We start from the raw sequence: 24,064 nt of genomic DNA, 5'->3' as shown, positions 1-24,064 counted from the left end.
TCTTTGCTTAAAGGATACCCTAAATTGATCATTAGCATATTTGAAGTAGTGTTTCCTGAAGTTTCCTCTTTAGTTTGAGGATAATGATAGACCAATCAGTAGTCAGTCTTTCCAAAATCAGAGACCCTACTTCTTAGTTTGTTTTCAAAAAGCAGCAAACTACACCCCCATCCTCCCACCCTGTCCTTTTGATTATTTTATCTGTACCATGTCTGTCTTAACATTGGTGGGCAGAAAGAATTGTAAAAACAGTAAGTACCCTTTTATAAGGGTGGGATAATATCTTTATTTTTTTCAGTAATATCCATCTAGATGGTAACAAGACTGAATATTCTTGAAATTCATTGAACCTTAGTTGACTAAAATGAGAAGGGTTGACTAAGTTAAAAGATTTGTTCCAGCTCTGAGAGCTTGGATCCTTTGATTTTGTGGGGTTTTCCTTCATTTAAGGTGTAGTTCTGTGGTAACTAATCAACTTAGAAACCTGGAGCTTTCCAGGATAATCTTGCTGGAATTTGGCTTTCCCCCCATATCTCTTCACTGCTTACCTGCTTTTCACAGTCAGGAAGAGCTGACCCCTCAGTAAATAATGACCTGTTTGCATGTGACTGAGAGACATTTCCTTTTGGATCAGGTGTCTTACAAAATAGGCACCTTTTGGGAGCCTTAAAGGTATAGGAAGAGAAAATACAAGAACAGCACACTTGCACCATCTGACCCTTGTTTTTCAGAGGTGAAGAATCATTTGCCCTCTCTGCTATACTCAGCAGCAAGCAGATATATAACCTTGAATCTTAAGAATGTTGAACTTGACGGCTCCCAGATGAGTGGGTGGTTATGGCACACAGCTGGACATGTTGGGATTGAACTGAGAGAGACCACAGATGTTGGTGTGCCAGCATCTTGTCTCCAAGGGAGCTGCAGGATGAATATGTTAGTTAAAATGAATAAAGAGAAAAAGGAAATGAATCAAAGGATGCAGCTCTGGCCAGCTCTCTTGTCTTCTGTGTGGATAATGCCTGGTAAATTGGGCCTTCTCAATAAAGAACTTGTGGAAATTCTGCTGTTGGTATAAATTCTAAAACAGGTTTCATAGGTCCAGGGCCACTAGCCCCGACTCGGCCTCTAACCCAGCTCCCCGACTCTCTTGGTTCTGTGCTTATTTGTTTAACCTTGTTATTGACACTGAGGTTCGTTGTACCTCAGTCTCGTAGGTAGAGTGCAGTTTTTGAGACTTTCCAACAGAATTCCTACTTCTTGGTCCCAAAATTGGCTATACAGACACTCATATTTTGTTAGGGGTTTCCACTGTTGACGTACCCCGACACGAAGTGTGGGTATGAGACTAAAGGATTCTATGGGGAATATACCTGGGGAGATGAGGACCTGAGGTACGTGTGTGTCCAGGGAGATTGGAAGCAAAGCAGAAGCTTGTTGTCTTGGTAATCTGGAAGATAAAAATTAAGTGATTAAGAAAATAAGAATTTGGCTATAAACAAAACTCAAGGAAAATCAGAATTGAATTTAAGACATTTTGAAATTTGGGTCTGAGGTGGCAAAGAAGGGAAGGGTTTTTCAATGGGCAGACACTCAAGGAATGGATGTTTTTTAGAAATGCAGTGATTAAAGAATTGATCTAGGAGCTGATGAATATAGAATACTGTATTTCTGTCATCTAACCTTGACTCCACTGACAATGGCCGAAGCCACCTGCAGACTCCAGAAGGGACCCGATAGAGAGGACATTCCCTTCTCTAACCATTAAACTAGGCTGAGAAAAGACAAGTGTAAAGGTTGAGTATGGTTGAGTGGAAACATTACCAAGTTGAATGTTATGGCTGTCAGAAGGCCTATGTACCTCTGTGTTTTGGTTCTGTCAATCACCAACCGGAGCAAAACTCTGAGCTGGACACTGGGAAGATGTTTTTCCCCAGAGGATCGAGGAGTTAGTAACTCTCCATCTTTGCCCTTTGAGAGGCTCTGGGTTTGACGCCAGGGACCTCAGTGAAAACCCAGCTAGCCCAGAAGGTGGGGAGACCCAGAAATGTTCCAGAACAGGTCAATGTCAGGCAAGCCACAAGCTCCTTTGGACCCTTGCTTTTTGATGTCCCTGGCTTGCTTTCTATGTGGCCAAGATATGGAAACTTACATTATGCAATGGATTAATTTGAAAATGAAATTGCAGCTCAGTGAGCTGATGTCAGCATCAGAGTTCACTAGTGTTTAATTAGAGTCACTCAGAGGCTTATTTAATCTACTCCTAGGAAATCATTCTGGCCAAATAATTAAAGAGAATAAAGGTTAGATTTATATTTCTGGCAAGGTTTATATTGCATTCAGTGTCTCCAAAACATGAATTTCATTAACCTTTCATAGGAAGTCAAATTGCTTTCAATTGGTTGTCGTGCTAATTAAAACTGAGTCATTATGGGGAAGTCATGTTTTTATAATCCTTTGTGTATGTGCACTCATTCCCCTGCCCCATCATTATATGCTCTTTAAGAATCAGTCATGTGGAGAAGCCATATTTTATACTCTGGGCATGAATCTGTTGTATTCCTCCTTCCTCCCACCTCCAAACCATTGCACATCCATTGAGGGTTTTAAAAAACAAGGATGGACTGGAATTGCAACCAAGATGATTTTAGTTAGATGTATTGTGGCTAACGGTGCAAAGGCACGTTTCTCTCCTCTCCCCCCCCCCCCCTTATGCTTAATGTGCCTTTAGGGTAAGATAGGAACTGAAGGATGAATGGGAGAGCTGGTAACACAGGAGAATTCCCTTTTGGGGAGGGACACCAGAACTGGGCTGAGATCTAGGGTCCCTCTAGGTTTGGAGACATTGTGTAATGAAAAGACACTTGATTGCTAGCAATGACAGTATTATCTGGGTGACTTTGGACAAGCCACTTAATCTCTCTAGGTTTGGTTTTCTTAATTTACAAAGCAGGGATGATTATGGGTTTACATGTTAGCATATCCTGAATGAGTTATTAGTGACAGTGATCTTTGAATATCAGGAAATGGAACCCTTCTAGGAGAGAAGGGTATGTTCCTCTCTAAGTAGATCCAGTGAACTTTGAGTATGGGACAGCTTTTGGAAGAGAAGTCTTGGATCCAGTCCCTTCTCAGAGGATTGCATGCAGGGCCTGTTAAGGTGGGAATTCTGAAACTCCTTAGAGACCCAAAGTGGACCTAAAAAGATGCAGGCCTTTGTGGCAGCAGGCATCCAACGGCCTTATGGGGAAGCAACTTATACTAAAAGACTACTTTTTGGGTGGAGGGATGGAAGCCATTTCCAGTTTTCTAATAGATCCTGTCATCTCGCTTTTTTATAATGAACACTTTTCTAAGTCCCTATGGTTGCTCGTGCTCATGCCCTGCTTGGAATGCAGCTGTGTTCTTCACCCCTGCTTTCCCAGTCAGCCCAACTCCAGAGCCAGGCCAAACTTACTTGGTTGTGTGAGATGGCTAAGGCTAGACCACTAACTGGGAGGTTAGGGTGCTCCTCTGCTGAGAGGAAGGGATGGAGGGAGAAGTTTAGGACTGACAGAGTAGATTAGGGAAGAATAAAAAGAGATTTCTGGGAAGCCTTGAGCAACTGGTTGAGGTTGTTTAGTTCTTTTTCAGCTTGAGTTCAATCTGATTCTTTGTGACCCCATTTGCGGTTTTCTTGGCAAAGATACTGGAGTGGTTTGCCATTTCTTTTTCTGTGGTTGAATTTAGATGACATTAAATTTGTAGAGGATCTCAGCAGAGATGCATGACTTCTATTCAGCAGTTACAAGAAGGAATAGAGGAAGATGATCTAGGATTAAGAAAGTAAAATCCTTTCAGAATTTCAGAAAGTAAAAAATACTTGTTAAGTAGTATTTTATTTTTTCCAATTACACCTAAAGACAATTTTCAACATTAATATTTTGGAAGATTGTCAATTTCAAATTTTTCTCCTCCCCTCCTCAAGATGGCAAGGAATCTAGGGGCAGCTAGATAGAGCCGTGGATAGAGCATCAACCCTGGAGGCAGGAAAACCTGACTTCAAACTCAGATACTTGACACTTCCTAGCTGTATGACCCTGGACAAGTCACATAACCCCAATTGCCTCACCAACAAAAGAAAGAAAAAAGACGGCAAGGAATTTGATATAGATTATAGATGTGCAATCATGTAAACCATCTCTACATTGGTCATGTTGTGAAAGAAGTATTTTTTTAAGTTGTTTTTTTAATTAACATCCCTTTTTTTTTCTCTGACTTAACCACTTTCCCTAATGGGGTGAGGTGGGGAACAGAACCTTTATAACTAATATGCATATCAAAGGAAAACAGTTTCCTACATTGGGGTTGTTCAAAAGCATATCTCAGTCTGTGCTCTGAGTCCATCATCTAGCTCCATAAGGATGGAGGTAGCGTACTTCATGGATGGGCTCTCTAGAATTGTGGTTGGTCATTGTATTGATCAAATTTCTTTAGTCTATTCACTCCCAAGTTCTTGAAGTAGCTAGGAGATAGAGTGCTGAACCTGTATGCCGGAAAATCCAAATTCAAATCTGGCCTCAGATAGTGGCTGTATGACCTTGGACAAATCACAACTCTTGTTTCCTTCAGTTTCCTCATCTGTTGTTAGAGTTCAAATGTTGGAGTTTGTTCTTCTCAGGGCACAGCCGGTTTAGAGGCTTAGAGCCCTTCGGATGTCTCCAAATCCAAAGGTTCTGTCCTTCAGCCTCTGCCTCTGCTTTCTTCTGCCTCCAACAGAGAGGGCTTCTGGCGTAGCTCCACTGAAATCCGTCAAAAGTGTTCTCTGCAGCAGAGTCGTTTCTCTCGAGTCTAGCGCGATCAGCCAGCCAAGAGGAAAAAATGTATTCTGGAATGGCTGTCTCGCCTTATATGTAAACCTTCTGAGAGAATGGGATTATGGGTTTTCTCCCATAGTGCTCTCTGGCCCAAAGAGCTTTAAGGTGTGGTGTAGAAAGTGTACTTTTTGAAGCTAGCATACTTGTGGAGTCCAATGAGTAAAGGTGGGAACACAAGCCTTGTCTTGATTAGTTCTACTTAGTACCTTGTTTCAGGTTCTGGCCAAAACAACTTCTTGTAAGATTAGATCAACTCTAATTACTTAGCAGTTAGTAAGGATTCCAACAATCTGTAAAATCGGGCTAATAGCCTCTCAGGGTTTTTGTGAGAATCAAATGAGATAATTCTAGATCATTTAGCAAATGCCTGGCAAATAATAAGGACTACATAAATGACAGCTATTCACTAAACAGCCCAGTGCCTGAAACCATAGTAGACACTTAATAAGTACTTGTTTCCTTGCTTTCAAAGTTGTTTGTCTTTATGACATCATTATTTTATAAATTGTTCTGGTTCTGTTCTTTTGACTCTTCAGGAATTCATACTCATCCCTCCCTTCACGTTTTACAATATGAACAGCATTCTTTTTATATTCACACAGTATGCTTTGTCCAATCAATCCCCAATGATTGGTTTCCCCCCAATGATTTCCAAATCTTTGCCATCACAAGAAGAGAGTTACTAATATTTTTTGTGCATTCTTTCTCATCTCTTTGAGGTATAGGCCTAGGAGAGTTATATCTGGGAACTTTTAGGTTTCTTCAACAAGATTCAGCTAAGGTTTCCTCTCTAAGGTCTTTTCAAATCTTCCCAACTCAATGTATTCTTTCTTTCAATTTTTTTTTTCTACAGTACTTTGTACTTCTGCTTTGTCCCTTTCACACTTTAGCTAGTATTATCCTTTTTTGTATATGTTAGTTTCTTTTTTTTTAATTTTATTTTATTTAATAATAACTTTATATTGACAGAATCCATGCCAGGGTAATTTTTTACAACATTATCCCTTGTACTCGCTTATGTTTCGATTTTTTCCCCTCTCTCCCTCCACCCCCTCCCCAAGATGGCAAGCAGTCCTATATATGTTAGATATGTTGCAGTATATCCTAGATACAATACATTGTATATGTTAGTTTCTTGAGGGTAGGGACTGGTTTTTCTGTTGCTGTAATCCTAACACTTCGCATGGTACCTTGTGCCTAAGAAACATTAATTAAATAATGTTTCTTAAATAAACCATGTTACATGCTCTCAAAATCTTGCTCATCTGATTGATCTCCATTGTCTAAAGAATAGGGAAAAGAGCAGCTCTTGTACAAATCTCTATGTTTAAGTTTTATAATGTTTAATCAGAAATGTAATTAACAACTACAATTTAATTGTACAACAAGCATATCCTTCTGTTTAACACAAGGGGTTTCCATGGAAACCACTCCTGCTTTGGTGGCTACTAATCATAGCTTTATTAAAGGAACCATCTGCAGGCTTTCCTACCTTTACAATCATACTCATCCCTCTTGATGAATTTTTATGGCAGATACCCCTGAGTACTGTGATTGCAGGGAGAGAGAAGCAGAGATCATGCTTTAACTACCTTTAACTCATGGCAAAAACGTAGATATCTCAGGGAACCATTCCCATATCAAGCTGTGGAAATGGTATCGAAGGGTTCAGGTCATTGCCTCTTCATTTCCTTATTACTTAAAAGGTACTTCTCTCCTTCATCCTCAAAGTTGTACCATTACCACTGGATTCTCCACTTATTTCAGTTCTGGTGATTTATTTTCAGTATTTGTTGATTCCCAAGACATTTCACTTCCTTTCTTAGGGAGTTCAGTGACTGGCTTACAGTTTTTGTTTGTAACTTAACTTTTGCTCTCATATTTCCTGACTTCATATTATATTTATATTTTTAAAAATACATTGATTTTCTAGTTCCTTTATTTATTCAGTTCTCATGCCCTATTCCTTGACTCCATGATCATGCCATCACCCACAATTCCATATTTATGAATTCCAAAAAATTCATCTATCTGATTATAATTTTTTATCATTACGTCATTGTCCCATGTCTCATTATCTTTAATTCTGTTCTTCCTCCTCATAATGACCTCCATTGCCTCCATGCCTTCAGTTTTTCCCAGGCCATTTACCTGGGAATGATGATTATATTGTTCTCCTTTCCCTATTTTGACCCTTTAGTGAAATAATTCAACTCCACGTTATTTTTTCTTTTCAACTGCTTTGTCCTCTTGATATCAAATCATGCTTTGCCAAAATCTAACAACAGGATATCTCCCTGTTCATTCTTATTCATGTGCTGTTGAACACAGCTGTATGGGTTCAACATTTATATTCTCCAATCTCAACTAAGCCCCCACAGCACCAAAGCAATAATTCTACTCATTCTTAATCTATTCATCATTCTATTCTCCACAGAAACTATCTGGAACCTTCCTGTCTCTCCTAAGAGCTCCCATAGCACACCCTTCCTTGACATTCTCGGATGAAAAAATGAAACTCATTCACCAAAAGATCTTTCTTCCTTCTTCATTTTCTTTCCTCCTCCACTCTATGGATGAAGAGATAGGCCCTTCTTGCCAAGGCCAAACCATCTACATGCCTTATTGATTCCATCCTCTTCCTTTTTTTTTTTTTTAAATCTTAAATTTCTCCCTTATGTACAGGCTACTTCTTGCTATCTACAAACATACCCAAGTCTCCCCCATCCTTAAATAATTTTTACTTGATCCAATCATTCCTGCTTGCTATCTCTTCATAGCTGTTCCTTTTTAGAAAAATTCTCAAGAAAGCAGTCTATATGCCTCCTCTTCCTTTCCTCTCACTTGCCTCTAAGCCTACTGTAGTTCGGTTTCTAACCCCAACATTCAATAAAAATTGCCCTCTCCAAGGTTACAAGTGAGGCACCTGGTAGGCTCAATGGATATAGAACTGAACCTGAAATCAGGAAAATGAATTCAAATCCTGCCCCAGATACCTTCTGTATGACCCTGGGCAAGCCACTTAACCTAATTGCTTAACTAATTTACTGGGGAAGGAAATGGAAAACCACTTCAGTATCTTAATCAAAAAACCTCATGTACATTTGGTCCACAGAGTCATGAAGAATTGGACATCATTTACCTACTGAATAACAACAAAAAATTACCAGGGATCACTTAATTGCCAAGCTAGATGATATTTCCTCTATTCTGTTCTTTCTTGACCTCCCTGCAACATTTGACATGGTTGATCAATGTAAAAACTACTTCTGGATACTCTTTCCTTACTAAGCACGGATGTCCCCAAGGTTCTATCAAGAGGCCCTTTCTCTTTTTGCTCTGTACTATCTCACTTGGTGACTTCACCAGCTCCTTTAGGTTCAATTATCTTTATGCAGATGATTTCCCTGATCTCTATGTCCGGCCCTACATCCTTTTGTGAGCCCCAATCCCATGGTCAGTTGGACATCTTGAGCCCGGTGTTCTGTAGGCATCCAAAACAGAACCTATCTTCCCTCTTCCTAATTTGCCCATCACTGTTGAGTTATGACCACCCTCATAGCCAGCCTTCTGTAGTTTTTGATGCCTTACTTGCACTTAGCCCACATATCCAGTCTGTTGCTAAATCTTCTCCTTTCTATCTTTACAACATCTCTTGCAACTGTTTCCTCTCCACTCAGTTACCTCCCTTTTTGGGTCCTCATCACCCTTTGACTGAACAATTGCTGTAGCCTTTTGGTTGGTGTCTTTTACTCAAGTCTCTCCCCACTCCAATCTGTCCTCCTCTTATCTGCCAAAGCTATATACTGATCTGACCCATGCTCTACTCAGTAAATTCCTGTGGCTCCCTATTGCCTTCAGGATCAAACATCAAGTTCTCTGATTGGCTTTTAAAACCCATCACAAACTGGCCCCTTCTTACCTGTCCAGGCTTCTTACTCTACCCCTTACACATCCTGTACAGTCTGGCTACACTGGTTTCCTAGCTCGTCCTTGACTATAAAGTTCCATGGCCTATCATGTCTTTGTACCGATTGTCTCCTCTGCCTGAAATATTCTCCCTTCTATCTCTTAAGTCTGCTTGGTTTCCAGACTAATCAAATTCTTCCTTTGATAGGAGTCCTTTGGTTCCTTGGGGGGAATACTTGCTCTGAGACTATTTGTATATGTCTTTTTACATAATCTGTTTGTTTATATGTTTTTCCTCCATTAGACTTGGAGCATCTTTTGGCAGGAACTGTTTTTGTTTTCCTTTGTATCCCCAGCTCTTAGTATTGGCGTACAGTAAATGCTTTTTGACTGACTAGAGGACAGTATTTGCAAAATGTAACCTGGCTATTGAGGAGGCCTAGTTTGGCTAATGTAGATGCTACTGGGTTCCTTACCCAGTAATTGGCTGGCTGTTGCTTAAAAAGTTTTGTATCCAAGATGTTCACTTTGCAACTCCAATGCACCATGTCCATCTTGGAAACCATGAACTGAACAGGTGAGAGGATAAGGGAAAATCCTTCCCCCCTGTTATTTCTCTTTTACCCTCAACTTCTAGAAATGACCCTGGCAGTTTTGGAGGCTGTTCTGTATTATTTGTTTTTGTTTTCAGGTGCTGGATGTGATCCCCATGGGACCTTGGAGCCAGGACTGCAAGTGGGCTGGTACAGCCAGTCAGATTAATCTGATGGGGGAGCCCTGAGAAGCCAGGAAGCCTGGAACTTCAGGGAGTTCTGGATTTGGAACTAGGACTGTGTCCAAAGGAACTGAGCTAAACAAATCTAATTCTCTTCCCCTCCCAGACTCAGAGGTGGTACAAAGGGGCAGAGGAATTATGCTTTCCCTATGATAAAGAAGTAAATTTGTCTGTTTATGATCATGCCTTCTGAAGTAAATATTCTGTAAAAGATACACAGTCTTTCAGGTCTGAGGCTCAGGATTCAAACAATAATTGTGCCGCTTATTGAGTGAGTGATAGTGGTCAAAACACTTAGCTTCCCTGCTGGACTTCAGTGTGTAAAATGGGGGTGCTGGACTAGTTTCTGGCCCTAAATCCTGTATGTCAAACTGAAGGAGCAGGTGACTTTGTGTCTTTAGTTACTTGGAGCTGGGAAATTCCCTGAACTTCATCCAGTAAGGAAAATTTTCATTGCAATTAAAAGGTTTGCAGTTTTCTTCCCAATGAACTCCAAGCTGTTAATGAGTTTTCCATTTTAGAAGCTCCCTGTCAGGTTGCTGTTGCTACCCTCCACATCTTCTGGACACTCTTGGGAAGTTCAGCCCAGGAACATAGTGGTCAGCAATAGCCGTGGCACTGAGGGGAACCTTGGCCCAGATCAAAATGAGTGCATCTTCTAAATGGAAATTTGGAAGCCTATTTATTGAATTTGATTGAAAATGATTTTGCTGTTAAAATGTTCAATTATCCATTAACAGCAAACAGCTGGCAACACAAATTGATTTTTTTTTTTTCCCCTCTTAATCAGGGCCCCTATACTATGGAGGAAAGAGGGAGGAATTTGCTTCTGTGATCTCATCTCTATAGACATCTCACAAAAGCACCAGATAATGAATTAGTGAGTTATGAAGCAACTGGCTATATTTTCTTCATCTCAGCACAGCGACAGAGAACATTTGAGCTGCAGCAGAGGCTAGGAGGCTTTAGGTTTTTAATCTCTTAATGTCAATCCTTTTGGCAATAGTTTGGTGAAGTCTATGGATTCCCCAGAAAAATGTTTTTAAATGCATAAAGCATAGGATTAAAAAATAACAGTTTTGTTGAAATATAATTTTTAAAAAATGTACACAGGTTAAAAAAACCCCCCTATTTTATAGTCAAGATGTATAGGATGAACCATTCACCAATAGATAAATGGTTAAAGGTTATGAGTAGCAAATTTTCAAAGGAAGAAATCTAAGCTATCAACAGTTATATGAATAAATACTCTAGATCATTAATAAATGCAAATTAACTTGAAATCCTCTGAGGCAACTAAGATTTCCACTTTGTAACATATGTCATTGAAAAAATAATTTGCTCTAGCTTTGCAATAATCTTTGGGATTTGAACTCTGACCTTCATGTCACAAGATAGTAATGATCTCTGGTTTGGCAATATTAAAAATTATTTTAGCATTACAAGAAAAAAAAGAAATGCAAATTAAAACAACTTTGGGGTTATACCTCACATCTATTACACTGGTAAAGATGACAAAAGGAACAATGACAAATGTTGAGAGGATTATGGGAAAGAATAATGAATTGATCAGGCTAATCTGAATTGAATTGAATTCAATTTGCATTTATACTCAGAAAGTTACCAAACTGTGCCTACCATTTGACCCAGCTTTAACAGTACTAAGCCTGTATTCCCAAAGAAATCAAAGAGAAGAAAAGGATTTACACCTACAAAAATATTTATAGCAGCCTTTTCATGGTAGACAATTGGAAACTAAGAGAGAGGGTATCTGCTTATTTGAAAATAGTTAAACAAATTGTAATATATGAACATAATGGAATAATATTGATGAGGTTAATATCCCCCCAATTCTTGGTGGTGATGAGGTTAGTGGCAATAAGAGAATTGTTAAAATCCCTTTTTGGTCCATGGGCCAGTTCAAAGTGAAAGAATTCACTTATCCCAAAATGTTAATTGGCAAAAATGAAAGCTTATTGTTGGATAGAAACCAGTTTGCTAAAAGACTGACTTCTATAGTGGCAAAGTCCTATTAGGGAAATGGAGTTTGGCACGGAGAAGAAAATGCCTTCTCAGCGGGACAGGGTCAGAGCAAGCTGTTTGGGCCTCTGCAAGGAGTAAGTTTAGAATTTGCCCTTTAAAAGGAGTCTTGAGGCTTCAGGAAGCCAAGGTTCCCAGCCTCGATGCTTATCAATAGCCCAGATCTCCTGTTGGAATTAACAACACTTCAAAGGGGTGCTTTTTGACCAGGATTTCTAATTAAATCAAAGGGTCTGGCATCCCTGAAAGATAACTTATCTGGGGGGAGACTCCCAAGGGATCACAGATCAAAAGGGAACATAGTTTCAGAATGATAATCTTAAAGGGAACACAGCTTCAGTAAAGGAAACAGTTTCCCTCCCCTTTCAATATTGTGTCAAAAGAAATGATGGCAAGAATGTCAGAGAAAATTGGGAAGATTTTTATGAACTGATGCTGAGAGAAAGAAGCAGAACCAGATGTACAATTCATACAATCTGTATAACAACATTATTGGGGGAAAAACACAACTTTGAAGGACTTTAGACATCTGATTAGTGCAATAATAAATCATGAGTTCAAAAGAATGAAGGTGAAACACATCACTTAACTTCCTGACCAAGAGATGATGAACTTAAAATGCAGAAAGACATATTTTTGGACATGGCAAATGTAGGAACTTATTTTGCTAGACTATATTACTATGTATTGAGGATTTTGTTTTCCAGTTGTTTTTTGGGTTTTTTAAATTGTTCAGTGTAAGTGGCAAGTAGTAGAAGAAATAGATTAATTAAAAAATAAAATTTCAAAAAAAAAAAAAAGAAAAAAGAAAAGAAAAAAAAGAAAAAGAATCCTGGCTTTAGATAGTCCCTTGAGATAGTTTCTTCTTAGAAACTGAATGTGGAATATCCCCTCAGCTGGAATACTGTCTTTATCTCAACTTCTTGAATTTCCTGTTTTTCAAAGCTCACTGAAGGTTCGGGTTCACTTCCTATCTACCCACATGAAAACTTTTCCTGGTTCCTTCAGATGGCAATGACTCTTTCTGCTTTGGATCTCTTAGCACTTCATTTTCATCTTTAATACTCATAACTTGTATAATGTAATTGGTACTTGGAGTCAACATCTCAAGCCAGATTTTTTCTTTCTCCCTACAAAGACTCCTGAAGAATAAAATACATTCTATCGTGTTGACTCTAAATATTCCATCAAACAACCAAGGCACACCTGGGGAAGGAGAAATCCCATGGAGACACAAACCACTACTGTGGTACATTGGAAAGACCACTGGTTCTGAGTGCTTAATTTCCTTTTCATTACCTTTTTTGGTCTTATTTTTCCAGGAACTCATTGACATTTCTTTAACTGATTTTGATGTCCCGTCCATTGTTTTTCTCATTTTATGTAAGTTACCACATAGGAGCAGATGACATATGCTCATTGATTGGAAAGTACTAGCAATAAAAGTGATGTTGTCATCTTCATTACAATGTAATAATGTTCAGTTGTGTCTGAATTTGTGACTCCATTAGTGGTTTTCTTGACAAAGATACTGGAGTAATTTTTTTCATTTCCTTCTCCAGCTTATTTTACAGATGAGGAAACTGAGGTAAACAGGATTCAGTGACTGGCTCAGGTAGTTAAGGACCTGGGGGTCAAATTTGAATTCAGGAAAATGAATCTTCCCAGACTCCGACTCCAACTCCAGCACTCAGTGCACTATGGCACCACCTAGCCGGCCTAATAATGTATGACAGCTAATTTAAAAATCAAACGTATTTTATTTTCTCAATAAAGAACAGATTTCCAGCTCCCTTGTTGGAGGAGTAGAATTCCTATCACACAAAAGAATGTAAGATCCTCGAGGGTAAAGATAAAGCCATCGTTTACGCTGTGTCTCCAGCTTATCAATATGCTTTAAACATAAAGAGCAGACACTTAAGTGTTTTGAACCGAATTGAATGGAATGCAATGGGGTGAATTTGAGTACTTCATAAAACTGAGAAGGGGCCAAAGCCATAGTATTGGGAAGAGAACCCTGGGCTCCAGGTTTCTAGTTTGTCAACCAATCCACCAAACTGAATCTGCTGAGCAACACTGGTAGGAGTACTCTGAAAGGAGCGAAACAAGCAAATACTTATTATGTACTTACCATATATGTGCTTGCTAGTCACCATCACGTATTATGCTCAGCACGGGACACAAACACAAAACAGTCCTTAAGAAGCTACCCTACTGGGGTAGCCGTTCTCAAAATGTCCCTTTTCAGGCTCTGGGCGGTCAAAATAATTTTCCTGGAGTCGAGAACCTGAGTTCAAATCCAGACTCAGACAGGTAACACTTCCTAGCTGTGTAATGCTGGGCAAATCATTTAGCCCTGATAGTCTTGACCAAAATAAATTTTTTTCATGATATCATATTACATAATTTCACAATACCACTATTTATTTCTAATATGGTAAATATTGATGGGTAGGGTCTTAATGATTTTTAGAGTGTAAAGAGGTCCCAAGACTAAAAAATTTGAGAACTATAATAAAGGAATATAGCAGATTTATTACTAAATAAGTAGGGACATAAACAAATATACCATGAGAGTGGGGACATTATCAACTAGGGGAATCAGATGGGATTTTTTAAAGCAATGGCCAAAAAGGTGAAAGTGAGAGAGACAGCATCCAGGTATGAGGATCAGCTTGTACCAGACACAGAAACAGTGGATCAAATAATATGATTATGGGAGTTAGAAAGTAGCTGGCTCGGGTACACAATTTAGTCAAAACTAATTTGGGAAGAGATGAATCCTACGGCATTTCTGTAGCTTTCTATTAGAGTTAATTTCTTTCACCACAGTCATTGTCATATGGTACTTAAGTTTTTGTTCCATCAGTGAAATTGAGCGGTGAAATTAAACTGTCAAGAACTGAAATCTGGCTTTTGAGCGGATTTTTCTTAATCCCACTGAGCTGTTTATTCATCAGCATTTGCAATTATCCATATCATCTCCATCAGTGTTTTGGCTCTCTGGGAAAAATCTATTATCTGGTCCAAGTGATTATGTTCTGGAGAGGGAAGAACAAAGCCCTGTAGCTGATGGCTCTCTAGCAACGAGGCTCAGGTTTTCCATGGATTGATGGAGGAAAGGGCTTCATGAAGAAGTGAACATGGGCACAGCACTTGGCCTATAATACTATGACTATGTGGAAGGCTTTTTCTACCTGATTGACACAGGGCTCATGGAATGAAAATTGCCCAGTGTTTTGGAAACAAGGGAGACTCATGTACATTGCAGACGTTTAATGGGATCAGATTTAGTCTTGTTTCAAAAGAATGTACAAAACTTAAACCACAATTATACTGTGAAACGTGAGGTTAACTCAACAATTCAGTAAAATAATACAAAACTATTTTTCTGTGGATTTATGACATGTGACCCTTTAGTAGTTAACTATTTGTAAAAATAAAGAGGAGAGGGGCTTTTAATTCATTAGTAACAACATTGCCCATTAGTTTTAACTTAGCGCTTGTCATTTAAAATTGTATATGGTTTTAACTTAGCTCGTCATTTAAAATTGTATAAAGTCAGTGTATCCTTTGTCTTTTGTGCTCTCTACTCTGCATTATTTCATAAGATTCCCTCAATTTTTTTACAGATGTCATTCTTTATTGGCAAGTTCCTTACTTTTCCATGCTCTAAGTCAGTAATGACAAACAATTAGAAAAGGAAGAGAGGAAAGAAGGTGGGACTAATCCATATAAATATCTCTATGGATGCATACTGCCATAGTTTTAAAAAAAACTGTTTTATTGTATTCTTATTTATATTGATAAATATTTCCCAATTATATTTTAATCGAATTTGTGCTACATTTGAGAATGTTTTGGGTTAGCTGCAAGGGCCTGCAGGATGACATATTTGCCGTCTTTGTACTAGACAGCTCATTAATTTTGATTACTTGAAACTGAAAAGCTTTTGCACCTAGAGTAAGATAGGATATGTCAGTCCTTTAAATAGGAAAAAAAAATCTTGTGTAAAATTTCTCTAATAAAGGTTTAGTATCCAAGACATAGAATACATTTATATAAGTCTAGTAGCCATTTTCTAAAATGTAAATGGTCAAAGGATACGAATAGCTGTCAAAAGAATTGCAAAGTATTCACAACCATATAAAAGAGTACTTCAAAGTACTGTTAATAAGAGAAATGCAAAACAAAACAACCCTGAGATTTTACCTCACATCCTGAAAATTGGCCAAAATTACAAAAAATGGTAATAGTAATATTGAAGGGATTGTTGTGGAATGATAGGCAAATGAATACATTTTAAGTGAAGCTGTGAAATGGTACAACTATTTAGGAAAGCAATTTGGAACTCTACAAATAAAGTGACTAAAATGTCCATCCCCTTTGAACTAGGTGGCTCTGTTACTGGGCTATACACTCTTATGTAGTCCAAGAAAGCCATTGATAATATGTCCTTATCCACACCAAAATATTTACAGCAATACTTTTTTGTGATAACTAAAAATTGGAAACAAAGTATTATGCCCATCAATTAGGGCCCAGCTCCTTAAACAGGTTCATGACCTCACATGGGGTCTCATAACTGAATGTGGGGGTTGTGCAATTGATTTATTATCAGTAAATGTTTGGTTTGTCTGCCTATTTTATATACCTATAAATCCAGGGTCATGTAAAAATTTCTTGGGCAAAAAGGGGTTATGACTGGAATAAGTTTAAAAAGCCTTGGATCAGGAAATGGCTAAATAAATTATGGTGCATGAATGCAACAAACTCTTACTAAATTGTAAGAAACAATGTGAAGGGAGAATACAGAGAAGCATGAAACTGATGAAGAATGAAGTCAATAGAGCCAAGACAATATGCATAGTGACTGATAACAATATGAATGGAAAGAACTAAACACCCAAAGTGAATGCAATAAACTTATAAAAACCAAGCAGGACTTGAATGAAGATAACTCCAATTCATCCCTTCATGGAGCTTGGAAGTTTTCATGTATTGGCACATATATTTAGACTTTTATAATCAGTTGTGCTGGGTTTTTTTTTCTTCTCTCTCTAAAAAATTCTATTTATATTTGAGAGGGTTCTCTGGGAGGCAGAGGGAGAGGAATGAGATACTTGGGATAACTATGATGATGTAAAAAACAGAAGGAAACAAAAACTTAACAAAAGATTTTTTTGTAAGATTATCTTGAAGAAAAGGTGCTGACCTATGTTGACAAGGAGAATTTCTTCACCTGAGTTACTTACACCAATGTAATCACAGGTCAAGCCCATACTCTATTATTCTATCACATTTATATAGCAAAAAAACACATCATGTGTTTAGCTCTACATTTTTTTGTGTTTAAAAAAAATATCTGACTAGGTAGGGACATGTTCAAAAGAAGAGGCAGCTGGGATCTCTGTGAAATAAGGGACTTTCTTTTCTCTTTCCTCCTGGACCCCACTTCCCATTTAAATATCTAGTATGTATTAGGTACTGTGCTAGGTACTGGAGATGATTAATCTTATCGTGCCTATACTGCTTTGGTTAGCGCATCAGTTCCTAGTAGTCATTATCCTAACCAGGCCCCCTACTACCCCAGCCTTAGTTCTTTCCTCCATGGGTTAGGTCCCTGGCTCCAAGTCTTTCTACCCACTCCTAACTCCTGCCTTCATAGGAGGGAACTTCAGCATACATGTTTAACTCCCTAAAATACCTTAACCAATTCTCACGAGCTATTAAATTCCACCTCAAGCAACCACCGAGATGGATTTGCCATTGAACTCTTGAAACCTCCTTATCATTTTATAATCTTGTACCATTCCATCTTTCCCTAACATCTTCTAACCCTGGTTTTTCTCACTGTAAGCTCCAATCCCCCATTCCTAAATTCTCTCCTAGGTCATCATTCCTGCACTTACTACAATGTGCTCCCTTTCCTAGTGACCCCTTGGTGAACCAGTTTACCTGAATTATCTTCATCTGTCAAATCCCAACTTTGGATTGATCTCAGCATCCACTTCTTCCATTTACTCTTTAGTCTACTAAACTGAAGAGAAATTCATGTAATCTGCTGAGCGGGGCCACTACAAATTTGTTACATAAGCTCAGCTGGGCCTTCAGGATTCAGGGAAACAATCCTTTTAATAGATTTCCCAACCCACTCATCACTGAGGCTGTTCCAACCATTTTCATCTCTCAACACCTCCTCCCCCTGCAGGACCTCCCTCTTTTGCTACATCAAACTTGACTGAAAAAAGCGGCCATTTGTGGAGAGCTCCCTTTTCTTCGTTTCACATGCCTCAGACATCCCCTTCTTTCTTCTTTACCTTTCTCTCACAAGGAGAGGTGAGCCTTCATGCCAAGACAAACAACATTCATCCTCCATCTGCTCCTATCTGGTAGATTGTTCCCTATCTCCCTTCTCGGCACTCTCCCTCCAGTCTCTTGGCTTCTGCCTTGCTTCCCGCTTCTCCAACCATCCTTAAAAAGCTTTTATGCTCTGAACATTCCCGGTGAATTATTGACCTCTAGCATTCCTCTCTTTGTGGACTAAACTCCACATAGAGTGTGCCAGTTCTAGTCAGGAAAACCAAAGTAAAATCTAGTGTCAGATATTTACGATGGGACTATGGGCAAATTACTTTATCCTGTTTGCCTTAGCTGCTTCACCTGTAAAATGAGTTGGAGTAGGAAATGGCAAACTCTTCAGGATCTTTGCCAAGAAAACTCCAAAATGGGATCATAAAGACTGAAAAACGACTAAAATGGTTACAAATGTCTCTCCTTACTGCCACTTACTTCTTTTCCCCTCTTGCTTCTAGACCCTCAGATCACTCTTGATCGTTCAACTGAAGTGGCCTGCTCTAAAACTGCCAAGTACAAGGGTCTTTTCTTGAATCTCCTCATGCTCACTGCAGGTGCAGTACCTGTATTGTTTGTCACTCTCTACAAGACCTTCACCACTTTATTGCTTTTCTTCCCAACTAACCTGTCCTTTACTGCATCTCCAGCTTATGCCCACCAATGGTGGTTCTATTAAAGGTCCTGGACTCTCCTCTCTTTTGGTGATTGCATCAATTCAACGAATCTCTGCCAATAATTTCCCTATCAATCCAGTCTTCATCTCTCTCCTGATTTTTGGTCTTGTATCAGCAATAGCTTCTTGGCTATCTTGAAAAGTATGTCCCCGTGGCCTCTCAAACTCAAAACGCCCAAAACAAGAACTTCCCTTTTCAATAAAGCTATAGTCTCTAACGAGCTTTATTGGGATTGTTAAGGACACTTCCATTCTCTCAGTCACCCAGAACTTGCAACCTTTTTGTCTTTGACTCCTTGCTTTCTCATGCACCATTATCCAATCTGCTAACCAGTCATTTCAATCTTCATATTTTCTCCTTTCTCCCCTCACACAGTCACCGTGTTACACATCTTCATGATCTAAAGCCTGGACAATCACTGCACTAACCTTCTAATTGCCTCAAATCTCCTATTGATTGAGTTGATCTTCTACCAATGTAATTTTCCTCAAGTTTGATCAGGTTACTCCTCAATAAACTTTTGGGGCTCCCTATTATTCCCGTTTGGTTTTTGAGGCTTGTGCACCTTTCTCTTTTTACATTTTACTTTTCTCCACAGGCTCTGATCCAGCTGTCCCAACTTGCTTGCTGTTTCCTTTACATGAAACTCCATTTCCAATTTATTGCCTTTACATTAATGCCTATTAACGCTCTTCTTCCACATCCCTACCTCTTGGCTTCCCTAGATCAAACCAAGACACAGGTCAAATCTCATCTTCTTAAGAGGCCTTTCCTGCTCTCTCCCCGTTTAGTGTCTTTTAAAATCCTCTTCTTTACACTAAATGTACACATGTATATGTGTATCTTGTATACACAATTACTTGCGGGTTGTCTCCTCCATTAGATGGAACCTACTTGATATATGTATATGTATAAATGTGTGTGTGTGTGTACTTTTGGGAGAGGTCTTTCTTTGTATCCTTAGTGCTTATTACAGTGTCTAGCACCCAGTTAGCATTTAATAAATGATGACTTTTTCTTCTCCACAAAATGCCACCACCAGCAGCACTACCAGCAGCTAGCGGCATAAATTTTTTTTTTTGGCATGCATGACAGTTTCTAACAATATTTGAAGAAACATTAACATCTTTATGTAGTCAAAGGCAACACATTATTTTGATTATTTTATTTTATCTTCAAAAATTTCTGCCATGAGACAGGAATGCATGATAGAAATGGCTCAAACATCTTCACATGAAACACTCTGATTCAGATTTCATTCACAAGTTTTCTAAAAAACATCTACAGTTTTATAATCCCACCCATTTTCATCCATTATCACAGATTTCATTATCCATTAAACAGTAGTTGCCAGCAATTGAAAGTTGTAAGGCTTTCTGCATATTAGTAGTGTTTTCTGAACTACCACACGAGAATATCACAATTATAATTTTCATCATACATGGCAACCCCACAAGGTGACAGATGCTTCCAAATGAATCTCCCTATTAACCACGACAACTCTGCACCTCACAAGCTTAATGATATGCTTTTCCTTTTCTCAGTACTACTCACTCATCTTACAGTATGTTCCTTGTAGGGAATTATATCACATGCTGACCTGATGGTTTTTAATCATCATTACTAATTGGCAAATGTCTGAGTCCAATACTGGTGCTCTCTGATAACTATGTACAGAACATATTAGAAAACATTTGGGTTGCTTGGACTCTCTCTTCTTTGGAAGAGAACTACTTTGAGGTTTTCTTGAACAGATGTAAACAAAAGGAGATACACATATACACACACAAACATATGTATATCTGTTGATACAGAGTATTTCAATGTGTATTTACCTATATATATATAGATCTATGCAGATACACAGAATAAGTGCCTGTGTTCACACTCATACAGTTACATACAGCACATGTGAATGTGCTCATGTATGCATGTATGTTGCAAATGTCCTTTTGGAGGCCACTGGAGTTTTTATCTTATCAAATGATGACTAAATACCTGATCTGCAGCATTACTCCTGAGAAGATACTAGAAGGGAATGACAGTTTTGATGCACTTTGGAATGGCACAATCACGTAAACGCTTGAACATTTAAGACTTCTTAACTCATCCAAAGTTTTAAAACATGATCCTACTGAAAAATATCTGAACAATGCAGCAAGTAAAAAACACAACAAAAATTTTATATAATCAAAGTATAAACAAATACATAGAAAATGCATACTTGTCAGTAAATTTTTTTAAAAGTAGGAAACATATGTAGGGAAAACATAAATCTATGACAAAAATTAAATTTTTTTTTCAAATGCATAACAATAAATGCCATGATATCTCATAAATGGCCAAGAAGCTTATCACATCTCTGAACAGAGGAAATCACCATGTATAGAAAATCTGAAAATCTGTTCTACACCAAAATCATGACTAATAACTAATCATGACTAATAAGGCCAATAAGAAGAATTTGTAATTTATTGATGCTTAGTTTCACTCTAAGAAGTTACACTTGTAAAAAAAAAAGAATCCCAAGCACCAATTACATAATTTAAAATTTACTGCATATTTTCCTCAGCTAAATTTATCTAGGGAACTATTCAAAATTTAGTTTTACAGGTAAGTTCAAAGTCCTTTCCATTCATATGATTGCCAACCTGGATGGTCTGAAAATTGTATAGGTCAATAGAAGAATCCATTGTCTTTGATAACCATTGAATTTGATCTTTATGCAGATTAACCTAATTTATTAATTTTATTAGGCAATACTTTATATTTAAGTAGATAAGTGTAGGGAATGACATATCTATTCTTTGCTATAACTTTCTTTAGAAAAAAGCAGAATGCAAATATATCTGGAATCTATTGGTAGTGTAAGAAAAATTGCATATTTGTTAATCAAGAAGGCAATGCTATTTGCACATGGCATTACTGTAATCGCTCCCAATTTCTAGGCCCCTTTTTCTTCCACATAATAGGATGGGGGTAGAAAAAAGAGCAGCTCAATGAAGAGCTCACTTTCTGTTTTTTTCTTGCTACACTTAAAACAACAGCACAGTATATACTCATAGATATATTTAACAGTGCTTTTGTTTTTTTTTTTTTTTTCTGGAAGTTCCTGCAGAAAACACTTTCAGATAATAAGTGATTTATTTCAGATCATAATAATTGCCATTTCCCCCCAGTATTTACATTGTGTCACTTCCACACATAGCAATCTCTGAAACAATGAATGTTCCAGTCTTTTCCTACTACTAACTTTGGCCAGTTCTCAACAAACACGAAACTGAAGGTCAGCTCCATTCTGGAGATAAAAGGTAAGACTACTGAAGAAAGCAGACCACATGGAAACCAACATTTGGAGTGATGTAATTCTCCATTACTCCCCTTCCTGTTAGCTCAACTTTCTCCTTGTTGCAACACATACATCAGATGGGAAAAAGAAATCATCTGAAGCTGAAATTAAGAAAGTGGTGAATTCTGCTGGTCCTCAGGATTTGGCGACTCACTCTGTTCTTCCCTGGTATCATTGGAAGGCTCTTCATAACTAGCTTCACCCAGATATTCACTGCTTCCTTCACTCTGCCCCTCACTCTGTTCTTCCACCTGTTCCAGATCATTCTCAAGAGGTGTTGAACAATCACTCATTCTTTCATTTTCAGCAGCGTCACTGAAGGGTTGCGAGGAGGGAGGTGGTGTGGGAGTATTTGGTTGTAGGACATTCTCATTGGTAGAAATGGGTGCTTTGGTTATAGCAATATCTCCTAGAGTCTCATTCTGAGGCAAACATAACTTCTCTACAACTCTCCACTGAATGATACTCATGTCTTTTCCACCAGTAGAAATTAAGTGGTTGTCATTATGAGTAAAGCTGACATTAGTAACATGACTGCTGTGACCACTGTACTTGTGACTCGGTGCCTATTTGAAATAAATGAGAGAAAAATTAAACAAGTTTTTTATAAATTTGCTTATTGTGACAACAATTGACTAAGGGAAGGAATCTAGCTTATGTAAAAAGAATAATTCTCATCACAATCACTACTAATCGGGATCTAAGAGAAACAAAATTAGTGAGACTTCAATTCTCTTTTCTAATAACTGGGCAGGATGAGAGAATAGTTTGAGGGGATGATGGTAATGCTCATTATTTTAGTCCCAAATGAAAAAAAAACATGCCCAAGGACTGCCTTATCTGAATAGTTTATACATTCCCAAGGGCAGTAATAACATTCATGATTACATATGCCAAAGCATAATCTTAAGTCTTTAGGACTTTTCTAATAACTATTCTTTTTATAATGAAAAAAAAGTAATAGTATTTTATTTTTCCAAATACATGTAAAGATAGTTTTCTACATTCATTTTTGTAAGCCTAGATCCCAAATTGTTCTCCTTCCTTCCTCTCTCCCCAAGCCAGAAAGTAGTCTGATACAGTTAAATATGTGCAATTCTTTTAAGTATTATTTCCATATTTGAAATGACTATTCTTAAGTCTGAAAGATTTAAAATCACCAAAACAAATCAAGCCAAATCAGAAAATCTGCTAAACCCCTGATTGCTAAGAGATTTCTGCCAACACCTAAAAAGAGGAAGTTCCAGCTGTTTCTTTTGTTGCCTACTCTTTGAGGATGCCCTTATTTTTCAGGCAGCAGTAAGAGGATGACGAAGGGAGGAAAGAAGGAACAAACCAGGGGTATCTTTTTGTGGCTATTTAAAGGAAGAGCCATGTAATTTAGTGAAATGGAAAGCAATCAGAAAACTAGTTTTCCTCAAGTAGCCACCCAAACACCAGAAATGCATTTTTAAAAACAAAAATGTAAATAATATTTTTTCCAATTACATTTAAAGACAATTTTCAGCGTTCATTTTTTATAAGATTGAGTCTCAAATCTCTTCCCTCCCCAAGACAGCAAGCAATTTGATATAGTTATACCACATGCAATTGTGTAAAACATACAGAAGTGTACTCTTGAACAAGTAGCCCAGTAGCCTCTTCTAAGATCTGCTACACAGAAGTTGAACCTACCTTTGGCTTGGAACAGGGATACTGAAAAAGATGGACCTTGCAAAAGTCATCAGCAACTGCTATCACTTTTCGGTTATGGGATCTCACTAGAGCATTGATATCTGTTCCATCTGATCCTTCCGGCCAGACTCCTTACAACATGGAAACATGCAAATGAAGGTTAGTGTGAACAATATACTATAAGTATTATTTTAGAATCTATACTAATGCTTCAACATTCTGTGACTATCCATATGATTACTCCACTCACTGATGCAGACTGTAGCTTTTTACAACCTGGCAAGTTCTTTGGGAACTTTGTGGCTAAAAATTATATCATGCTATAGCCAAAAAAATGAATTCTGAATTTATCTAAGCTGGTCCTCAGAAAATATGTGGGCTAGAACTCAGACTCAATGGCATTAGAATCAAGAGAACTCAAGATAATCTTTCT

General features: G+C 38.1%; 1 protein-coding gene across 3 annotated transcripts in view; it reads right to left on the bottom strand.

Annotated features, from left to right (window-relative positions):
- Window positions 1-19,758: 19,758 nt before the first annotated feature.
- EML4 (EMAP like 4) overlaps window positions 19,759-24,064 on the bottom strand; it is a 144,111-nt gene continuing 139,805 nt past the window's right edge. For all 3 annotated transcript variants that reach the window (XM_051975174.1, XM_051975175.1, XM_051975173.1), the window contains 2 exons: window positions 23,632-23,762; window positions 19,759-22,523 (listed from right to left, as the gene is read on the bottom strand). In XM_051975174.1, coding sequence (XP_051831134.1) covers window positions 22,065-22,523; window positions 23,632-23,762 — 590 coding nt within the window. In that variant the 3' untranslated portion in view covers window positions 19,759-22,064. The remainder of the gene's footprint in view (window positions 22,524-23,631; window positions 23,763-24,064) is intronic.

Source organism: Antechinus flavipes, chromosome 2 (assembly GCF_016432865.1).
Source record: "Antechinus flavipes isolate AdamAnt ecotype Samford, QLD, Australia chromosome 2, AdamAnt_v2, whole genome shotgun sequence".
In the NCBI taxonomy this organism is placed as follows: domain Eukaryota; kingdom Metazoa; phylum Chordata; class Mammalia; order Dasyuromorphia; family Dasyuridae; genus Antechinus; species Antechinus flavipes.
Note: the sequence above shows the minus strand (reverse complement) of the source record. Positions and strands in the feature narration are given on the sequence as shown.